At 48.9% G+C, this 17,857-nt stretch overlaps 1 protein-coding gene across 2 annotated transcripts in view; it reads left to right on the forward strand.

The window, feature by feature from the left end:
• Nucleotides 1-17,857, forward strand: part of ncanb (neurocan b) — a 264,578-nt gene that overhangs the window by 84,194 nt on the left and 162,527 nt on the right. For both annotated transcript variants that reach the window (XM_038777606.1, XM_038777605.1), the window contains exon 4: nucleotides 2,462-2,636. In XM_038777606.1, the coding sequence (XP_038633534.1) occupies nucleotides 2,462-2,636 (175 nt within the window). The remainder of the gene's footprint in view (nucleotides 1-2,461; nucleotides 2,637-17,857) is intronic.

The following is a 17,857-nucleotide window of genomic DNA, read 5'->3' on the forward strand; positions in this document are numbered from 1 at the left end:
AAGAAAAAAAGACTCCAAATCAGACAACAAAGTGATTGGACCACTTCTTGGTTCCTTACGCACAGGGACACTGATGGCGTTCACAAGGACATGCCAACATGTCCGGTAGCACGGTAGCATGGTGGTTAGCATAAATGCTTCACAGCTCCAGGGTCCCAGGTTCGATTCCCGGCTGGGTCACTGTCTGTGCGGAGTCTGCACATCCTCCCTGTGTGTGCGTGGGTTTCCTCCGGGTGCTCCGGTTTCCTCCCACAGTCCAAAGATGTGTTGGTTAGGTGGATTGGCCATGCTAAATTGCCCGTAGTGTCCTAAAAAGTAAGGTTAAGGGGGGGTTGTTGGGTTACGGATATAGGGTGGATACGTGGATTTGAGTAGGGTGATCATTGCTCGGTACAACATTGAGGGCCGAAGGGCCTGTTCTGTGCTGTACTGTTCTATGTTATAACATCAAAATCACCAACTCACCAACCAAACAAGAAAGACATTCGACCATGATAATTGATGGGTTTTGAACTAACACATATGATTTGGACTTATTGTTTAGTGATCACTGTTCTCATAACTTGTAAAGAGCATCGCTTCTCTACCTGTTTTTTTTTTGTTCAATTTTCTTTAAGTGTATAGAAAATATGTAACACGAAAAAAGGGGGGATGTGGTGATATGCATCACTGTAGATACACAAGGTGTTAATGTAAGTACACGTAGACTAGCTAGGCACTAGAGGGAGCACCAGAGACATGACACACAGACACTCAACCATTAGGTCAGTAAGATAGGACACGACCAATGGGCATTCACGATACACACAGAGGTGACACTACCACAGGGGGGCATTACACCAACCCATATATAAAGGACACAGCACACATGATCTTCCTATTTCCAGTGGAGACACTCAGTGAATACAGACACAGGGTTGATTCAATATCACACCCACCACGTGGATTGTAGCAGACTGGTTTGTCAGTCTGAGTAGCTATAGAAGGATTAACAGTAGTGGCGAACCCGAGTAGGAGAATTGTAAATAGTTCAATAAACATGTTGAAGTTATCTCCACGTCTGATCCTTCCTTTGTCAGAGTGCACATCAAGGAAGCAGCTTATGCTACGCCAAGAGCATAACAAGACATGGTATCAGAGGTGCATTTGAAATCCCAGCTTTCTCCCAGGTCTGAAAATCAATAAGAAGCTCACGTTGGTTATTAGTTCCTCACTCCCATGGGTTTATTGCTGCTCTGTTATTCTGTATCGGTCATGATGGTGGCGTTAGTTCAACAGTCAAAGTAGCCCAGCTCGGGGGTGAGCACCGTCTAACATTGCTGCCAGGGGAGTTGGTTACTGTTGCGGGCAAAGCCACAGGGCATGGTAAGAAAAGCTACCCATCTCATCCAATGTGCTGCCAGTCTCCCTGTCTGACTTTGCACTTGGAGCTGAACCTGGTACCTATTTTGAGGTCCGTTTGCTGTCTGTCAGCAAGCTGTTAATTGTGACACGCAAGAGCTGCTGCTTAGCTGCAAAGGTTTTCATTTATATAGCGCCTTTGATGTGAAAATAGGTTTGGGGAGGGAGTTCCAGAGTTGGGTGTTGCTGGAGAACTCCACAAAGACTGTATGTTTAATTAAAATATATTTGGAACTATGAAAGCCGCCAGCACCATGTGGCTCCAGGTGGGGAGTGTGACGGGCATTTTGATCATGGAGAGCGTCACATCCCAGGCATTATCAAGATCAATGGTAGGAGCTTTGGTTGAGGTCAGCGAGCACTGGAACTAGAAGCTTGGTTAGATCAGGCTTGGAGCACAGTGCTGGTCTCCATATTATTGAAAAGTAACCAGATGAGGATATTGGTGAGGATGGGCGGTCTTGTGGCTCAGTGGTAGCCTCTCTGCTTCTAAGCCAGGTGCGAGTTCCACTGCGCACCTTGGTGACCACAGAAGGCGTGCCCATCGTGCAGCCAAACAGAGTGGTTACCAACCTGCAGATCGGCCCAATATGCCGCTGACAGGCGATCCATCCTGGTCAGGCAGAACCGCGTGGTAGCTGCAGCACAACAGCCTCCCCACGGTAAACGAGTCCAGGGGCTGCACTTCACGGTCGGCATCCTCCTCACTTTGAGGGGCCACCAGAGGGAGTTGTGGATCAGAAGCACTGTCGTAGGCCTGATGGGCCGAATGGCCTGTTCTTGGCGCTGTCAGTCCGATGTGACCCGATAATGCACTGGGGAATGCGCCAAAAATAAATTATAAGGATGATGCCGTAATCGATCAGGGAGATTGAACATGCTGGGATTGACCGGATAGAGATCGTGAGGAGGTTTGGTGGGGTAGAAGGTGTGGGCAAGATCACTGATAAATCCGACCGGAATTTAGGAGAAACCTCTTTAGGTAGTGTTTTAGTTGGAAGTTCTTTGCTCCCTCGCCTCACCTTCCTGTCTGATTTCTTCCTTCCATCTCCCATTCCAGGGGTGGTGTTCCATTACCGTGCCGATAGCAACAGGTACTCACTCACCTTCGAGGCTGCCACTCAAGCCTGTCAGGACAACTCAGCGACGATCGCAAACCCCCAACAACTATTGGCTGCTTTCCTGGACGGATTTGATCACTGTGACGCTGGCTGGGTTTCCGATCAAACTGTGAGGTGAGGAATGAAAAATGCACACACACATACATACACATATAGACATACACATATAGACATACACATACACACACATACATACAGATATAGACATACACATACATGCATAGACACACACATACACACACATACATACAGATATAGACATACACATACATGCATAGACACACACATACATACAGATATAGACATACACATACATGCATAGACATAGACACATACACATACATAGACACGCATACACACATACACATATATACATGCATAAACACACACACATACACACACATACATGCATAAACACACACCCACGTACATAGACACACATACACATACATGCATAAACACACGCATACACACACATATAGACATACACATACATGCATAGACACACAGACACACACACATACATAGACACACATACATGCATAAACACACACACATACACACACATACATGCATAAACACACACACATGTACATAGACACACATATAGACACACACACACATAGACACACACATATACACACACATACATGCATAAACATGCACACACAAACATACATGGTTTTATTTATATACATAGATACATATACACACACATAGCTATGCACATACATACATGCATAGACAGACACACACATACAAAGACACACATATATAGACACACACACATACATGCATAGACACATACATGCATAAACACACACACATACATACATGGCTATATACATAGACACACACTCATAGCCATATACACACATACATACATAGACAGACACACACACACATACATGCATAGACACATATGCACACACACATACATACATAGACACACCCATAAACAGACACACGCAATAGACACACACACAAAGACACATGTACACACTGGGCATCTCGTGCCGCTGGTAGTCAAGTTCTCGGAGAGACAGAGAATCCTGCGTGAGTGACGAAAACGGGATTGGCGGCGGGCACTGACCTGTTTCTGATGCTCTGACCCCCCAGCTGGCGGCAGGACCACATGACCACGGGACCTCGCTATTGGGCTGTACGCTCAAAATGGCAGCCCAATAGCGGGATTCCCTCGGGAGATCCTCGCAATCTTCACCATGCATAAATTTGCATGGCGAGGGATTAGGAATCGCTTTCTGATGGGAGCGCAAATCAGGTGCAATTCACCTCTGGCGGGAGAACTAATCTCCCAAATGGAGAATCTGGCCGAGTATAACACAGACATAACACAAACGGACACATGCTCCCACTGCTACTACACACAGACACATACACAAACCAAAACATACACAATTGCACACAAACCCAAAAACACAGATACGTAGACACACACGCATACGTGCATACACAGACCCAAAAACATGCTCATACATGCAGGCACACATTTAAATACACAGATGTATAGACACAGTCATACACACAGATCCACTTACATTGACAGACACAGTGGCATGAAGCATTCACGTGGGCACACACACAGACACGTATAGTCTCGTGGATACCGATGTGCACGTGTGAATCATAACCCTGTTCCATTTGCTGACCTTAAACAATTTTCTCAGCTGTACACTGCACAGTGGGCTGAGAATCAGCTGCCCAGCTTCACAAACAGCACTCAGGGGAAACTTGGGATTGGGGCCTATGTATCCTTTCCCACTATGTATTCCCTGCTCCCTCCTCATCCTGTCTTCCTCCTCATCCTGTCTTCCTCCTCATCCTGCCTTCCTCCCCATCCTGCCTTCCTCCCCATCCTGCCTTCCTCCTCATCCTGTCTTCCTCTCCATCCTGTCTTCCTCCTCATCCTGTCTTCCTCTCCATCCTGTCTTCCTCCTCATCCTGTCTTCCTCCTCATCCTGCCTTCCTCCTCATCCTGCCTTCCTCCTCATCCTGTCTTCCTCCTCATCCTGCCTTCCTCCTCATCCTGCCTTCCTCCTCATCCTGTCTTCCTCCCCATCCTGCCTTCCTCCTCATCCTGTCTTCCTCCCCATCCTGCCTTCCTCCTCATCCTGTCTTCCTCCTCATCCTGCCTTCCTCCCCATCCTGTCTTCCTCCCCATCCTGCCTTCCTCCCCATCCTGTCTTCCTCCCCATCCTGCCTTCCTCCCCATCCTGTCTTCCTCTCCATCCTGTCTTCCTCCCCATCCTGCCTTCCTCCCCATCCTGCCTTCCTCCCCATCCTGCCTTCCTCTCCATCCTGTCTTCCTCCCCATCCTGCCTTCCTCCCCATCCTGCCTTCCTCGCCATCCTGTCTTCCTCCCCATCCTGCCTTCCTCCCCATCCTGCCTTGCTCCCCATCCTGCCTTCCTCCTCATCCTGTCTTCCTCCCCATCCTGTCTTCCTCCCCATCCTGTCTTCCTCCTCATCCTGCCTTCCTCATGTTCCTCGGCAGTTACCTATTCTTCATTGAATTTGTGGTGGGCCTCAGTGTAGGTGGAAGTCGGGTGACAAGTGGAACTGTTCCTGGAGACTGTGATGTGGAGATGCCGGCGTTGGACTGGGGTGAGCACAGTAAGAAGTCTTACAACACCAGGTTAAAGTCCAACAGGTTTGTTTCAAACACGAGCTTTCGGAGACTGTGTTCTCCGATCCCCCAGCCACGTGTTTCGTGGCGGCGCGCCATTCGCTGACGGCGGGATTCTCTCTTCCTGCCGTTTTTCAATGGGATTTCCCATTGAAGCCGCCCCACGTTGCTGGGAAACCCGCAGGCGGGGGTGCGTTGCCAGGGGGAGAACCCCAGCGGCTGGAGAATTTGGGCTCGGAACTCAGACGCCAGCCCAGATACTATTAAAGTAAGTCAACATTTTAAATTGAACACTACAAGCAAAATGGAAATTTAATATTAAATACAATTCAATTGATTGATTGTTGCACTATGAATGAAGACACATATGACTGTGTTTTCTGATTCCACCCTGAACACCTGGAATGCCTGAACCATAGCGTGCCATATTTCACAATCACATTGTGCATTTCCCTTGGACACATAAGAAGCATTTGCATTTATATAGTGCTTTTCTCAACCACCAGGGCCGGGATTCTCCAATCCTGCGGCCAAGTTCTGACGCCGGCATGAAAAGCGGCGCAAACCACTCTGGCGTCAACGGTCCACGATTGTCAGGTATGCACCCCTTCCTAGGGGGCTAGGTCGGCGCCGGAGTGGTCTCCGCTGCTCCAGCCAGCGCGCCACGGCCGGTGCGGGTCTGCGCATGCGCATGGGTTCCCGTTTCCACGCCGGCTCCCGGGCAATATGGCGGAGCCCTACGTGTGCCGGGCGCGGAGGAACGTAGGCCCCCACGGAACCAGCCCGCCCGCCAATTGGTAGGCCCCGATTGAGGGCCAGGGTACTGTGGAGGCCGCCCCCTGGGATCGGATCCCTCCCCGCCTCCCTCCTCCAGGATGGCACCTGCAGACAGAGCTTCCAGGTACGCCAGGTGGGACCAGAGTAACTCACGCCAGCAGAACCCGGTGGCCCGTCGAGGCCCGGGGAATCGCTGGGGGGGGGGGGGGGGTGTGTGTGGGGCTGCATTCAACCGCCCCCCAACCAGCGTGGCATCGATCCTGCGGGCGCCCCAGAATCAGCGCCGGAGAATTGGCGAACTGGCATCGGGGCAGCGTGGCGTGATTCTTGCGTCCCCACGGGGAATGTCTGACCCGGCGCGGGGTCGGAGAATCCTGGCCCAGATGTTTCAAAGTGGCTTATAGCCAATGAAATCCCTTTTTAAAAAGTACATTATTGTTCCCATGTATGAAACCCACAGCTCCCACAGCAGCAATGTGATAACGAGCAGATCAGCTACTTTTATGATGTTGATTGAGGGGTAAATGTTGGCCAGGACAGCATTGAGTACCCCCAACCGCCCCCCCGGTCCCCACCCCACTCCTCTTCAAAGAGGTCCAGAGGATTGTTTCCACACACCTGAGAGAGCAGATGCGGCTTCACCTTCACGGAGAGGCAGTGGCGTAGTGGATTGTCTCTGGACTAATAATCCAGAGACCCAGGCTAACGCCATGGGGTCCTGGGTTCGAATCCCACCAGGGCTGATGGTGGAATTTGAATTCAATAAAAAAACTCTGGAATTAGAAGTCTAAAGAGAACCGTGAAACCATTGTTGATTGTCGTAAAAACCCATCTGGTTCACTGTTCAATCTGTCATCCTTACCCGGTCTGGCCTACACGTGACTCCAGACCCACAACAATGTGGTTGATTCTTAAATTCCCTCAGGGATGGGCAATAAATTCCCTCAGGGATGGGCAATAAATGCTGGCCCAGCCAGCGACGCCCACATCAAATAAAACAAAATTCAACCAAAATGGAGGCCATGAAAGCCAGTGCTGCACTGCCTCAGTACCGCACAGGAGTATTAGCTTGTGCTCCGGGCCTGGACTGTAAGACCATAGACCATAGGACGGAGTAGCAGAAGTAGGCCATTTGGCACAATAAAGCCTGCTCCAAGTTGGGCATGGGGTGGGACATGAAAGCTGAACCCTGTGACTCAGAGGTGAGAGTGTCCCTATCTGAGCAACAACTGAGGCATTGGCAATCGAGAAATGCCCCCTTAATGCCTCAGTTCTTTCTTTGGTTTCACCGAATCATAGGAAGTGGGCATAGGTGGTAAGGCCTGTGTTGATTTCCCATTTCTTTGCAGTTTGAGTGACCCATTTCAGAAGGCAGTTTGAAGTCAACAATGTCGCAGCGACCGGCCCTCAGGTGAAACACGACTCCTCAGTGTGGAGTGCGGGTGGGAGCCTGCGGTCCATGGAATTATTACAGATTATGGGCTGGATTCTCCCAAAATGGGGCTATGTCCCCACGCCGGTGGAAAAACGCTGCCGTTGCACTCCCCAGTTTCCTGCAAAACTGCAGCACTTACCTTCTGGGGGCTAACAGGGACCCGGAGAGCTTCACACAGCTTTGGCTGTAGATACAAGCCCCTGCACTTCTGGTTCCGAGTCCGCGCATGCGCAATACGGCGGCCTCCAGCGGCCACGCCGAGCGCCATGGCGGACTTGGACCGCAGACCAACACTAACAAACTAGGTTCTCCCCCCCCCCACCGATCGGCCACGCGCCGCTGCATCAGACCAGCCCGATCACTGCCCCAGCCGCCCATAATGCCTCCCCACCACAGTGCTCAATCCCCCCCCCCCCCCCCCCCCCCCCACCAGGGCAGCCGTGGACTGAGACTGCAGCCGTCGCGCGAGAGTCCCGACCAGCCATTCACATTAGTTCCACGCCCTCGGGAACTCGGCCTGTCGGGGGTGCGGCATTGCTGGGAGGGCCTCTGTCAATGCCCCCCCCCCCCCCCCCCCCAGCCGCGCGGCCGGTGCCTGGAGAATCGCCATAAGGCGCCCGGCCCGAATCGGTCGGGAACTTCGATTCTCCGCCCCAGTGCCAAACGCGATTTGGCTGCGGAGCTGTGGGGAATCCAGCCCTCAGTGTTCATGTCTCAGGGAGTGAGGCTGAAACTCGGAATCTGCCAACGTTAGAGGTGTGGGTTGCTACCCGCTAAAAGCTACACAATACCGTGGTTAGTGTCGGGTGACTGACAGGGAAATGCTGAGAGGCTTCACGTACTGCAAAGAATTTTCATTGTCTACAAAAATGTTTACAGCTTGACTGTGGCTTCACAAAGAACACTTACTCCTGAAGATTTCAACCGTCTAAGTGGCTCCTTGACAAAATTATCCATCCCCGGGAGTGTGAGATGGAGGAGAGAACAAAGAACTCTCAATTGCGGCAGCAATGATTGGTTTCTCAAGAATGCTTGATCGATAAACGGTAAACTTCTCAAGTCAGACAAACCTGATTGGAGTGTGATTACAGCATCATAAACTGCTCTGCTTGGTCCCTCAGCAAATTGAACTGGATATTCTGAGAGAGGTTTTACTGAGGGAAAGTCAAATATGTGTATATCTTGCTCTTTCTCTCCAAGTTTCTTCCATCCTTATGTGGTCCATTCTGAAGGCTTTGCTTTTGTATTTTATGGTTGTAAGAATATAAAAAATAAGAGCAGGAGTTGGCAATTTACCAGCCCCCCTCCCTGGGTCTGCTTGGCCAGTCAGTACGATAATGGTTGATCTTGGCCCTCAACTCCACTCTCCAGCCTTATCTCCATATCCCTTGGTTCCCTGAGCATCCGAAAGTCTGTTGATCTCTGTCTTGAATTTATGTGGTAACGTAGCCCCTTTAAGGGGGCGGGCTCATGTGATGGGGTCTGAGCCAATCACATGGGAGTGCGTGAACCCTAGCCAATAGAATGGCAGAGCAGGGCTGGGTGAGGAGGGGCTGGGCAGAATAAACTCCCACTGGGGAATGAACACCTGTACACGGCTACATTGTGCCAATACAATTGTTGTCTTTGCCTTCCTTAATAAACTCCTTTGGTTTACACCATACGCCTCCACCATGTATATCTCGACCCCTCATTGCCGATGGGGTAAAAACTTTGTGTGCAGTGACGTACGACGAAATTGAGGGGGGAGGAAAAGGTGCCCAAGAAGGGAGAAGTCCTGGAAAACCTTTTTATAATCTAGGGAACCAGCAATTCATCAAAGAGAAAGCGTGTCAAAATGCCTATCATAGGTAAATTGGAGCTGCTTGACCAGGGAACTGAGGATTAGAGTCAGAACGTGGAATGACTCCATTACATCTTCACTGCAAATAAGATCATTGGTGAAGATAAAGAGAAGATGATCCTTCTGACAATGTGTGGGCCTCAAAAATACCAGGAATCTGAGGCACCCGACTTGCAACCCTTCGACCATATGGTCAAACTGGTGAAGGGACATTTTAACCCAAGGCCTGTCATAATATGCACTCCTGCACATCATGAGGTAAAGACAGACAGTGACAGACACCCAGGTTAGCCTATCAACATACAGGACAGAACACAACCAATCACCAGACAGAACACTAGAGGGGGGCCTCCTACTATAAAACACATGAGGCATCAGCACTCTGCCTCTTTCCACTGGTGACGACTGTAGTGACAGTCAGGGTGTATATATCAGTTAGTACCTTCTACACGTGGCTCAGAGCTAATCTGGTCTAGTTAGTTAGAGTTAGTTACCAAGTAGAGTGTCAACCCACAGCAAGCGTGTGCATTGTTGCAGAAGTTCAATAAATCGTATTGAACCAACGTCTAACTCTGGTGTCTGATTTCCAGTCCAACTTCATCCAGTTGCAGTCTGTGTTACCCCAGGGTTAATAACATGATGAGGCCCTCGATCATTCTTCAGCATTACAAATTTAATTCAGCAGCCAGGGACCCTGAGGAATACATTTCTGTCTTCATCGCCACACTTCGACAAATGAGCACTGCGAGTTCGGAACCTTACTGAGTGACGTGCTTCGTGACCGGTTGGTTTGCGGGATCCAGGAGTGCGGTATGCAGAACAAGCTTTTGGCTGATAACCACTATAACACTGGAGAAAGTGATTGAGATAGCGCAGGCGTTCGAGTGCGCAGAAAAACGTGCTAGCAAACTCCAGAATATGGCTGAAGAGGAAGCTGTATAAAATGATTTGGTCACTCCTGTCTGGACTTTCCATACATTGACTTCTCTGATTAAAAACAGAGCTGTAGTCAATTAATTAGAATTTTTTTAAGAGCCCGCTTTCATTAAGGACTGGGATAATGGGAAAATGGGTGGATGGGTGATTGATGGGATGTGTGTCTACCACAAGGCAGCCATAGCTGTGACATAGAATTCGCGGACTGTACGGCATAGAAAGAGGTCAGTCAGCCCATCGTGCCCTTGCTAATTCCTTGAAAAATCCATTCAATCTGTTCTCCTCTTAAATTAAAAGGAACAATCAACTCCACCAAGATCTCACCCCGCCCAACAAACTCCTTGTTGCCTCACAGATTGTCGATAAAAGCATTGTCCGCCGTGCCAATGGGCCACGAATTGGAAGTCAGCCAAGGAGGGCTGGGGTCACCTTGACGGTGATGAACTGACTGTTACTGGTATCTGCTAAACGATGCAGGAACAGGGAGAGCGAAGAAAGCTTCTGTTCTGTCGTCATGAGAGGGGGGGGGGGGGGGGGGTCGGTCCGATGTGACCAAATCTGCGACTCCAGCCAATGGCCGGAGATGCAAGAATCCAGCTTGGGATTGACCACCGCGTGTCAGTGAGGAGAATTGGAGAGAGAGAGAACAGGAATTCTCCAGTAAAAAAAACACAGAATAGAATGTGAAATCAGAATAAAACAAATTGACATTGGACCCGCAAGTTCGGGAAAAAAAATGCAGAAGCAAATTAGAACAATGGCAGTTTCTGATTGATTTTTATGGAGAGTAAAGCATTCTGGGGAGGCAGTTTCTGATTGATTTTTATGGAGTCGAAGTTACTATCTTCTCCTGTCAGTTAGTTTCATTAAATGGGAAGGTGAGTAAAGTTTATATTTTAATTGGAATTTACAATTAGTCGTGGGTCTCTTAAGAGCTTGAAATAAGCTTGACTCCAGCACAGTCCATAGAGGGATTCAGAGATGATTCGTTGCTGCATATTTCCCTCGGTGTGTAACGGGGGTGATGTGGGATGGGGGATGTGGGGGAGGGGAGGGAGCAGATGCACAGCCTGGCAGACAACCCAGCCTCTGCCAACGTGCTGAGCAGAAGGAGGAAATGCTGAGGCAGTACAATGCTGGCGTCATCTAATGGAATCTGACAATGCCACCTCACTGCCCGGCCCATTAACCAGGCGACTCAGTAAGGAGTTGGCACTCGCTGATGAATTTTCCATGCTAATGCTTTGGAAGGCAGGGCAATTATCTCAGAGCTGGTCACACTGAGCTGGCTTCTCGTGCCAACACATAATACTTCAGAGGAGGGAGGCTAACCTTTCGGGGAGCAACTTTCTTCCTGGGCGTCTCATTGAACACGCAATGCCGGGGAGGAAGGGAGGAGCTCGCATTTCTATAAGCACCTGGGGCTGGTTTCGCACAGTGGGCTAAACAGCTGGCTTGTAATGCAGAGCAATGCAACAGCGCGGGTTCTATTCCCGAACCGGCTTCACCGAACAAGCGCCGGAATGTGGCGACTTGGGGCTTTTCACAGTAACTTCATTGAAGCCTACTTGTGACAATAAGCAATTATTATTGTTACCTTTCACAGCCCTGTCATAATATGCAGACATGCACATAATGAGATACAGACAGGCAGCTAATGAACACAGAGAACAGGACGTAATCAATCAGCAGGCAGACTTGGGGGTGGTTTTGCACTATAAAAGGCACGAGGCATTCACACTTCGTCTTTTTCCACAGGGGACATCTACAGAGTGAGTCAGGGTGTATATATCACATAACACCTCCAGCATGTGGCTAAGAGCTAGTCTGGTTCAGTCAGACAGAGTAACCACACTTAGGTTAGCAGAGAGTCGAACTCATAGAGAACTGTGCTAACTGTGCTACTGGTTCAATTAATCAGTTTGAACTAACTTCAAGTTCTGGAGTATCTTTCAGTCAAAGCTGCATCTAGTTCCAGCCCGTGTTATCTCAGTGTGCTTAACACGACACGTCCGAGAACTGGATCTCCTCAACACGACAACTTGGACCAGTCAAGACGTCCGAAGCAGGCAGCAAAATTCCCAAGGCACCCCACCAACGACATTAGGATCCACACACTCTGGACTAGGGGTCCCAACAGGTCCAATTGTGGATGCGATCAGATGAAATGGGCAGTGTTTCCAAAACGTTAAAGGCGAGCACAATTTCTTGAGGGACTGGCTTTGCAGCCAGTGAATTACTCTAGGTAAAAGCAGCCATCAATTTGTGCACAGCCAGATCCCACATGGAGCAAAAAGATAAGTGACTAGATTAACAGCGTTCAGTGTTGGTTGATTGACCAGCGTTTCCCTGTTCTTCTTCAAATGGCATTCTGGAATGCTTTACATCCACCTGACTGGACAGGCCTGGTTTTGCATCTAATTTGAAATGCAGTAAATAAAATCCTAGAATCCCTACAGTGCAGAAGGAGGCCATTCAGCCCATCGAGTCTGCACCGATCCTCTGAAAGAGCACCCTAATCTAGACCCACTTCCCTCGTCCCATCCCCACAAGTCCACCTAATGTTTGGATACTAAGGGGTAATTTACCATCGTCAATCCACCCAAGCTGCACATCTTTGGACTGTGGGAGGAAACCGGAGCACGCGCAGGAAACCCACGCAGTCACGGGGAAAAAGTGTAAACTCCTCACAGACAGTCACCCGAGGCCGGAATTGAATCTGGGTCCCTGGCGCTGTGGGGCAGCAGCAGTGACCACCATACCACCGTGCCGCCACATTTTTGCATATTTGTGCCATTTTATAAGTCAGTGGTGGTGAGGGGACTTTTGGTGGCAGTTGTACTCATGAGAGTGTTGGATGAACATCCTCAAAATGCTCAGGATTCCTCAAAACCATTTGCCGAACCTGGACGCAGGCCAACAATGTGTTTGTGTCGATGAGAAGACCCGTCCTCCAATGTTTGAAGACCCACCTTGTTACAGGAGGTAGACTAACCTCCTCAGGCAGAGTAACCACACTTAGGTTAGCAGAGAGTCGAAGTCATAGAGAACTGTGCTAACTGCGCTACTGGTTCAATAAATCAGATTGAACTAACTTCAAGGTCTGGAGTATCTTTTGGTCAAAGCTGCATCCAGTTGCAGCCTGTGTTATCTCAGAGTACATAACACGACAGTCACCACATTCCGGCGCCTGTTCGGGGAGGCTGGTACGGGAACCTACCCCTTTAAATAAGCTCCATCTCAGCTGCTGTGGACCGCTGTATAATTATATCTGATTATGTTACTGTGGAATACCGTGGCAATTTTATCATGTTGAAGTTGCTAGATAAGCAATGTTGCTGTTCTCTTGTTCCTGGAAGGTGGAAAACTGGATTGAAGAAACCCATGGCCATAAATAAATCTGGGAAATTGCTCTCGGATCCCCGTAGCCAATTGAAACAAGTCCAGAAGATCACATTGACCATGACGTGGTATCTATTAACAGGCAATGAAGTGATCTCCCTGCCCTGGTCAGGCACTCTCCTGGAGGTGTGGAGTGAATTGGCTCTTAATCCACAATCTGACAATTTATCGATCAGGCCCACTAACCTTTGAGTTAGGCTGCTCTGAATTTTAGAACAAAGGCTGGTTTCACATTTTACTTGCCTGCTTAATTTTTTAATGTCACATTTCTGTAACACCTTTCACAGCCAGAGTATATCGTCCAAAGTGCTTTCCAGCCAATGAATTCATTTTGAAGTGTAGTCACTGTTGTAATGTTATTTGAGACACGCCTCCCATCTTCTGGTTCTTCACTGTCTCACCTTTTTTATTCATTCGCGGATCACTGGAAATCCAGCATTTATTTCATAACCCTAATTATCCCTGAGAAGGTGGTGGCGCGGCACTTCCTTGAACACAGCTGAATGGCTTGTCAGGACATTTCAGAGGGCAGTTAACAGTCGACCACATTGCTGTGAGGTCTGAAGTTCCAACCAGGCTAGGTAGGCTGGGTAAAGGTAGCAGGGGCAATTCTCCGTCCGCATTGCGCCCGGCACACATCCCGCTATTCTGGGAATCACGCCGGGCGCCAAACAGAGCACGATGCCCTTGCCCGCGGCACCTGACCCAATCTGGTTCACGCCCAGAGCATATTTAAATGTGCATCGTGTGAGGCCAGCGGGAATCACTATCTGTCTCCACAACCAGAGACTAGCAGGGGCTCGATTCCCCTGATGGGTGAATAAGTGCTACTACCAGTGGGTAAACCAGAGTGATTCCAGCTGGCGTTAGTATGGCGTTCTATGGCAGTTAGAAAATGTTTTACCCTAAATCGGGTTTTCAGTGCTATTCAGAGAACCTTGGAGTTCTTGTTGGAACTGAGAGGGACGGGACCTAATCTCGCTGACAGGTCCTGCTCTCCTCAGAATGTTGCTGCAGCCCCCCCCCCCCCCCCCCCCCCCATGCACCCCACCCCCCCTCTATACCATTGGCAAGGTCTCCACCCAGGAATTACAGGATTTTGGCCCAGCGACAGTGAAAGAACGGCAATATATATCCAAGTCAGAATGTTGAGTGACTTGAAGGGGAACCTCCAGGGGGTGGTGTTCCCTTGTATTTGCTGCTCTGGTGCTCCTCGATGGTAGTGACTGTGGATTTGGAAGGTGCTACCAAGGTACCTTGGTGAGTTCCTGCGGTGAATCTTGTAGATGGTGCTCATGGTTCCCACTTTTGTCAGTGGTGAAGGGTTTGAATGTTTCTGGAAGGGGGAGCAATCAATCGGCCTGCTTTACCCTGGATGGTGTTGAGCTTCTTGAGTGTTGTTGGAGCTGCACTCATCCAGGCAAGTGGAGAGTATTCCATCGCGCAACGGACTTATGCCTTGTAGATGGTGGACAAGCTTTCGGGCGTCAGGAGGTGAGTTACCCGCCTCAGGATTCTTATCATTTGACCTGCCCTGGTAGCCACAATATTTATATAGCTAGTCCAGTTCAGTTTCTGGTCAATGATCACTCCCAGGAGGTTGACAGTGGGGGATTCAGTGATGGTAATGCCATTGAATGTCAAGGGGTGATGGTTAGATCCTCTCTTGTTGGAGATGGTCATTGCCTGGCACTTACGTGGGGCGAATGTTACTTACCACTTGTCAGTGCAATCTTGGATATTGTCCAGTTCTTTTTTTTTAAAATAATTTTTAATGGAATTTTTTACAGAAAATATAAAAATATAACAACAAGTCATAATATGCAACTAACTGCCCCATAACACCTGCAACTCCCCACAAACCGTAACATCACATGTATCACACCCCCCTCCCCCAACAAGAAAACGTAACCATAAATTAAAATTAAATAAATCAAATTTAAATAAAATAAACAAACATAGTCATCGCCCCCCCCCCCCGGGTTGCTGCTGCTACTGTCCCAGTACCCTATTGTTGAGCCAGAAAGTCGAGGAAAGGTTGCCACCGCTTAAAGAACCCTTGCACCGATCCTCTCAGGGCGAATTTGACCTTCTCTAGCTTAATAAAGCCCGCCATGTCATTGATCCAGGTCTCCACGCTTGGGGGCCTCGCGTCCTTCCATTGTAGCAAAATCCTTTGCCGGGCTACTAGGGACGCAAAGGCCAGCACACCGGCCTCTTTCGCCTCCTGCACTCCTGGCTCTACCCCAACCCCAAAAATCGCGAATCCCCCATCCTGGCTTGACCCTGGATCCCACCACCCTTGACACCGTCCTTGCCACCCCCTTCCAGAACTCCTCCAGTTCCGGGCATGCCCAGAACATATGGGCATGGTTCGCTGGACTCCCCGAGCACCTGACACACCTATCTTCACCCCCAAAGAACCTACTCATCCTCGACCCAGTCATGCGGGCCCTATGCAGCACCTCAAATTGAATGAGGCTAAGCCGCGCACACGAGGAGGAAGAATTTACCCTCTCCAGGGCATCAGCCCATGTCCCGTCGATATTGTCCAGTTCTTGCTGCATTTGGACATAGACTGTTTTTTAATCAAGTTACTTTAAATTTTCCAAGTAATTCCAATAAGTGTAGGCCATCTTGGAGTGTAAATGGCGCCACCTCATTATACACTGAAACCTTTTCAGTCTGGAATGTTTGGGACTAAGTCATTGCTGGATTTCGGAATCTTCTGGATTATAGATTGACATTGGAGTGCATAACCACCAAGTATGTGAACTGGAAAACACCATGGATATAAATATTTACCTGAAGTGAAAAACAGTGATGGAACATTATGAAGCAGCAATAAAAATAGTTTCATTTATCCAAATACTCTATAAAATATGTTCCGACGAACCAGTGTTTCTGAACCAGAGAGGTTATAGGCTATCACCTTCCTCTTTATAATTAAAGGCTAAGAACCAAACAGAAAATGTATCACTTTTGGTAATTCCTGGCTCCAATCATAACACTGGCTTCAAAATAATGATAGCTACAGAATAACTGATTTTCAAAAATTAATAGTAGGTTTGGAATTTGAGATGTCAAATAATTCTGTTTCGCCACAAAACCTTATAATTCTTCTGAACACACCTCCCTCCCCCACATAACTGTGAAGCCATTTCTTTTTACAGCTTAATAATTATAAAATCATAGAAATTACAGTGCAGAAGCAGGCCATTCGGCCCATCGAGTCTGCACCGGCCGTTGAAAAGAGCACCCTGCTTAATTCTGCAGACATCTCTTCTATCAAAGAAAAGTGCATAAGTTCATAAGGCATAGGAGCAGAAGTAGGCCATTCGGCCTATCGAGTCTGCTCTGCCATTCTATCATGGCTGATATGTTCCCCATCTGTTACCTACAATGTTACAGGACAAGAGCTGGATTGCAAAATCAACCAGAGCATCTCCTCCCCTAGAGCACATGCCCTGGGAGCGGGAGTAGGCAATTTGGCCTTCCAAGCCTCAACACCCTCAATGTGATCATGGCTGATCCCATCCTGGCCTCAACTCCACGGTCCTGCCCGTTCACCTTCAACCCATTACCAATTAAAAATCTGTCTAACTCCTCTTTAAATTTACCCACTGTCCCAGCATCCACCGCAGCGAATTCCACAGATTTGGGAAAAGTAATTTTTCCTCAAATCTGTTTCAAATTAGCTACCTCTTATTCCAAGATTATGACCTCTCATTTTAAAATGAGGAGGCACCAGCTCCACGTCTACCTTTTCCATACCTGGGGTTATGTCCTGGGAGATCGTCCCCCCCCCCCCCCCCCCCCCCCCCCCCCCCACCACCCCTCTCTAATTTCCTTCAGTCAGAATTGCATGTTGCCCGAAGGTCGCCGGTTCAAACCCCTCTCCAGCAATTCCAGCATAAAGGTCTAGGCTGACCTCCACCCCCCCCCCCCCTCCCCCCCCCCCCCCCCCCCCCAGTGCTGGGGAGGTGCTGCACTCTCCAATCTGCTGTCTTTTGGGTAAGATGTTAAACTGAGGCACCATCTTCTCTCCTAGGAGGACATAATAAAAATCTCATCATTTTGAAGAAGAGCGGGCAGTTCTCCCTGGTTTCCTGGGCAAATTATTATGAAATGAAAATGAAAATTGCTTATTGTCACGAGTAGGCTTCAAATGAAGTTACTGTGAAAAGCCCCTAGTCACCACATTCCAGCGCCTGTTCGGGGAGGCTGGTACGGGAATTGAATCGTGCTGCTGGCCTGCCTTGGTCTGCTTTCAAATCCAGCGATTTAGCCCTGTGC

This window comes from Scyliorhinus canicula, chromosome 18, assembly GCF_902713615.1.
Source record: "Scyliorhinus canicula chromosome 18, sScyCan1.1, whole genome shotgun sequence".
Lineage (NCBI taxonomy): Eukaryota > Metazoa > Chordata > Chondrichthyes > Carcharhiniformes > Scyliorhinidae > Scyliorhinus > Scyliorhinus canicula.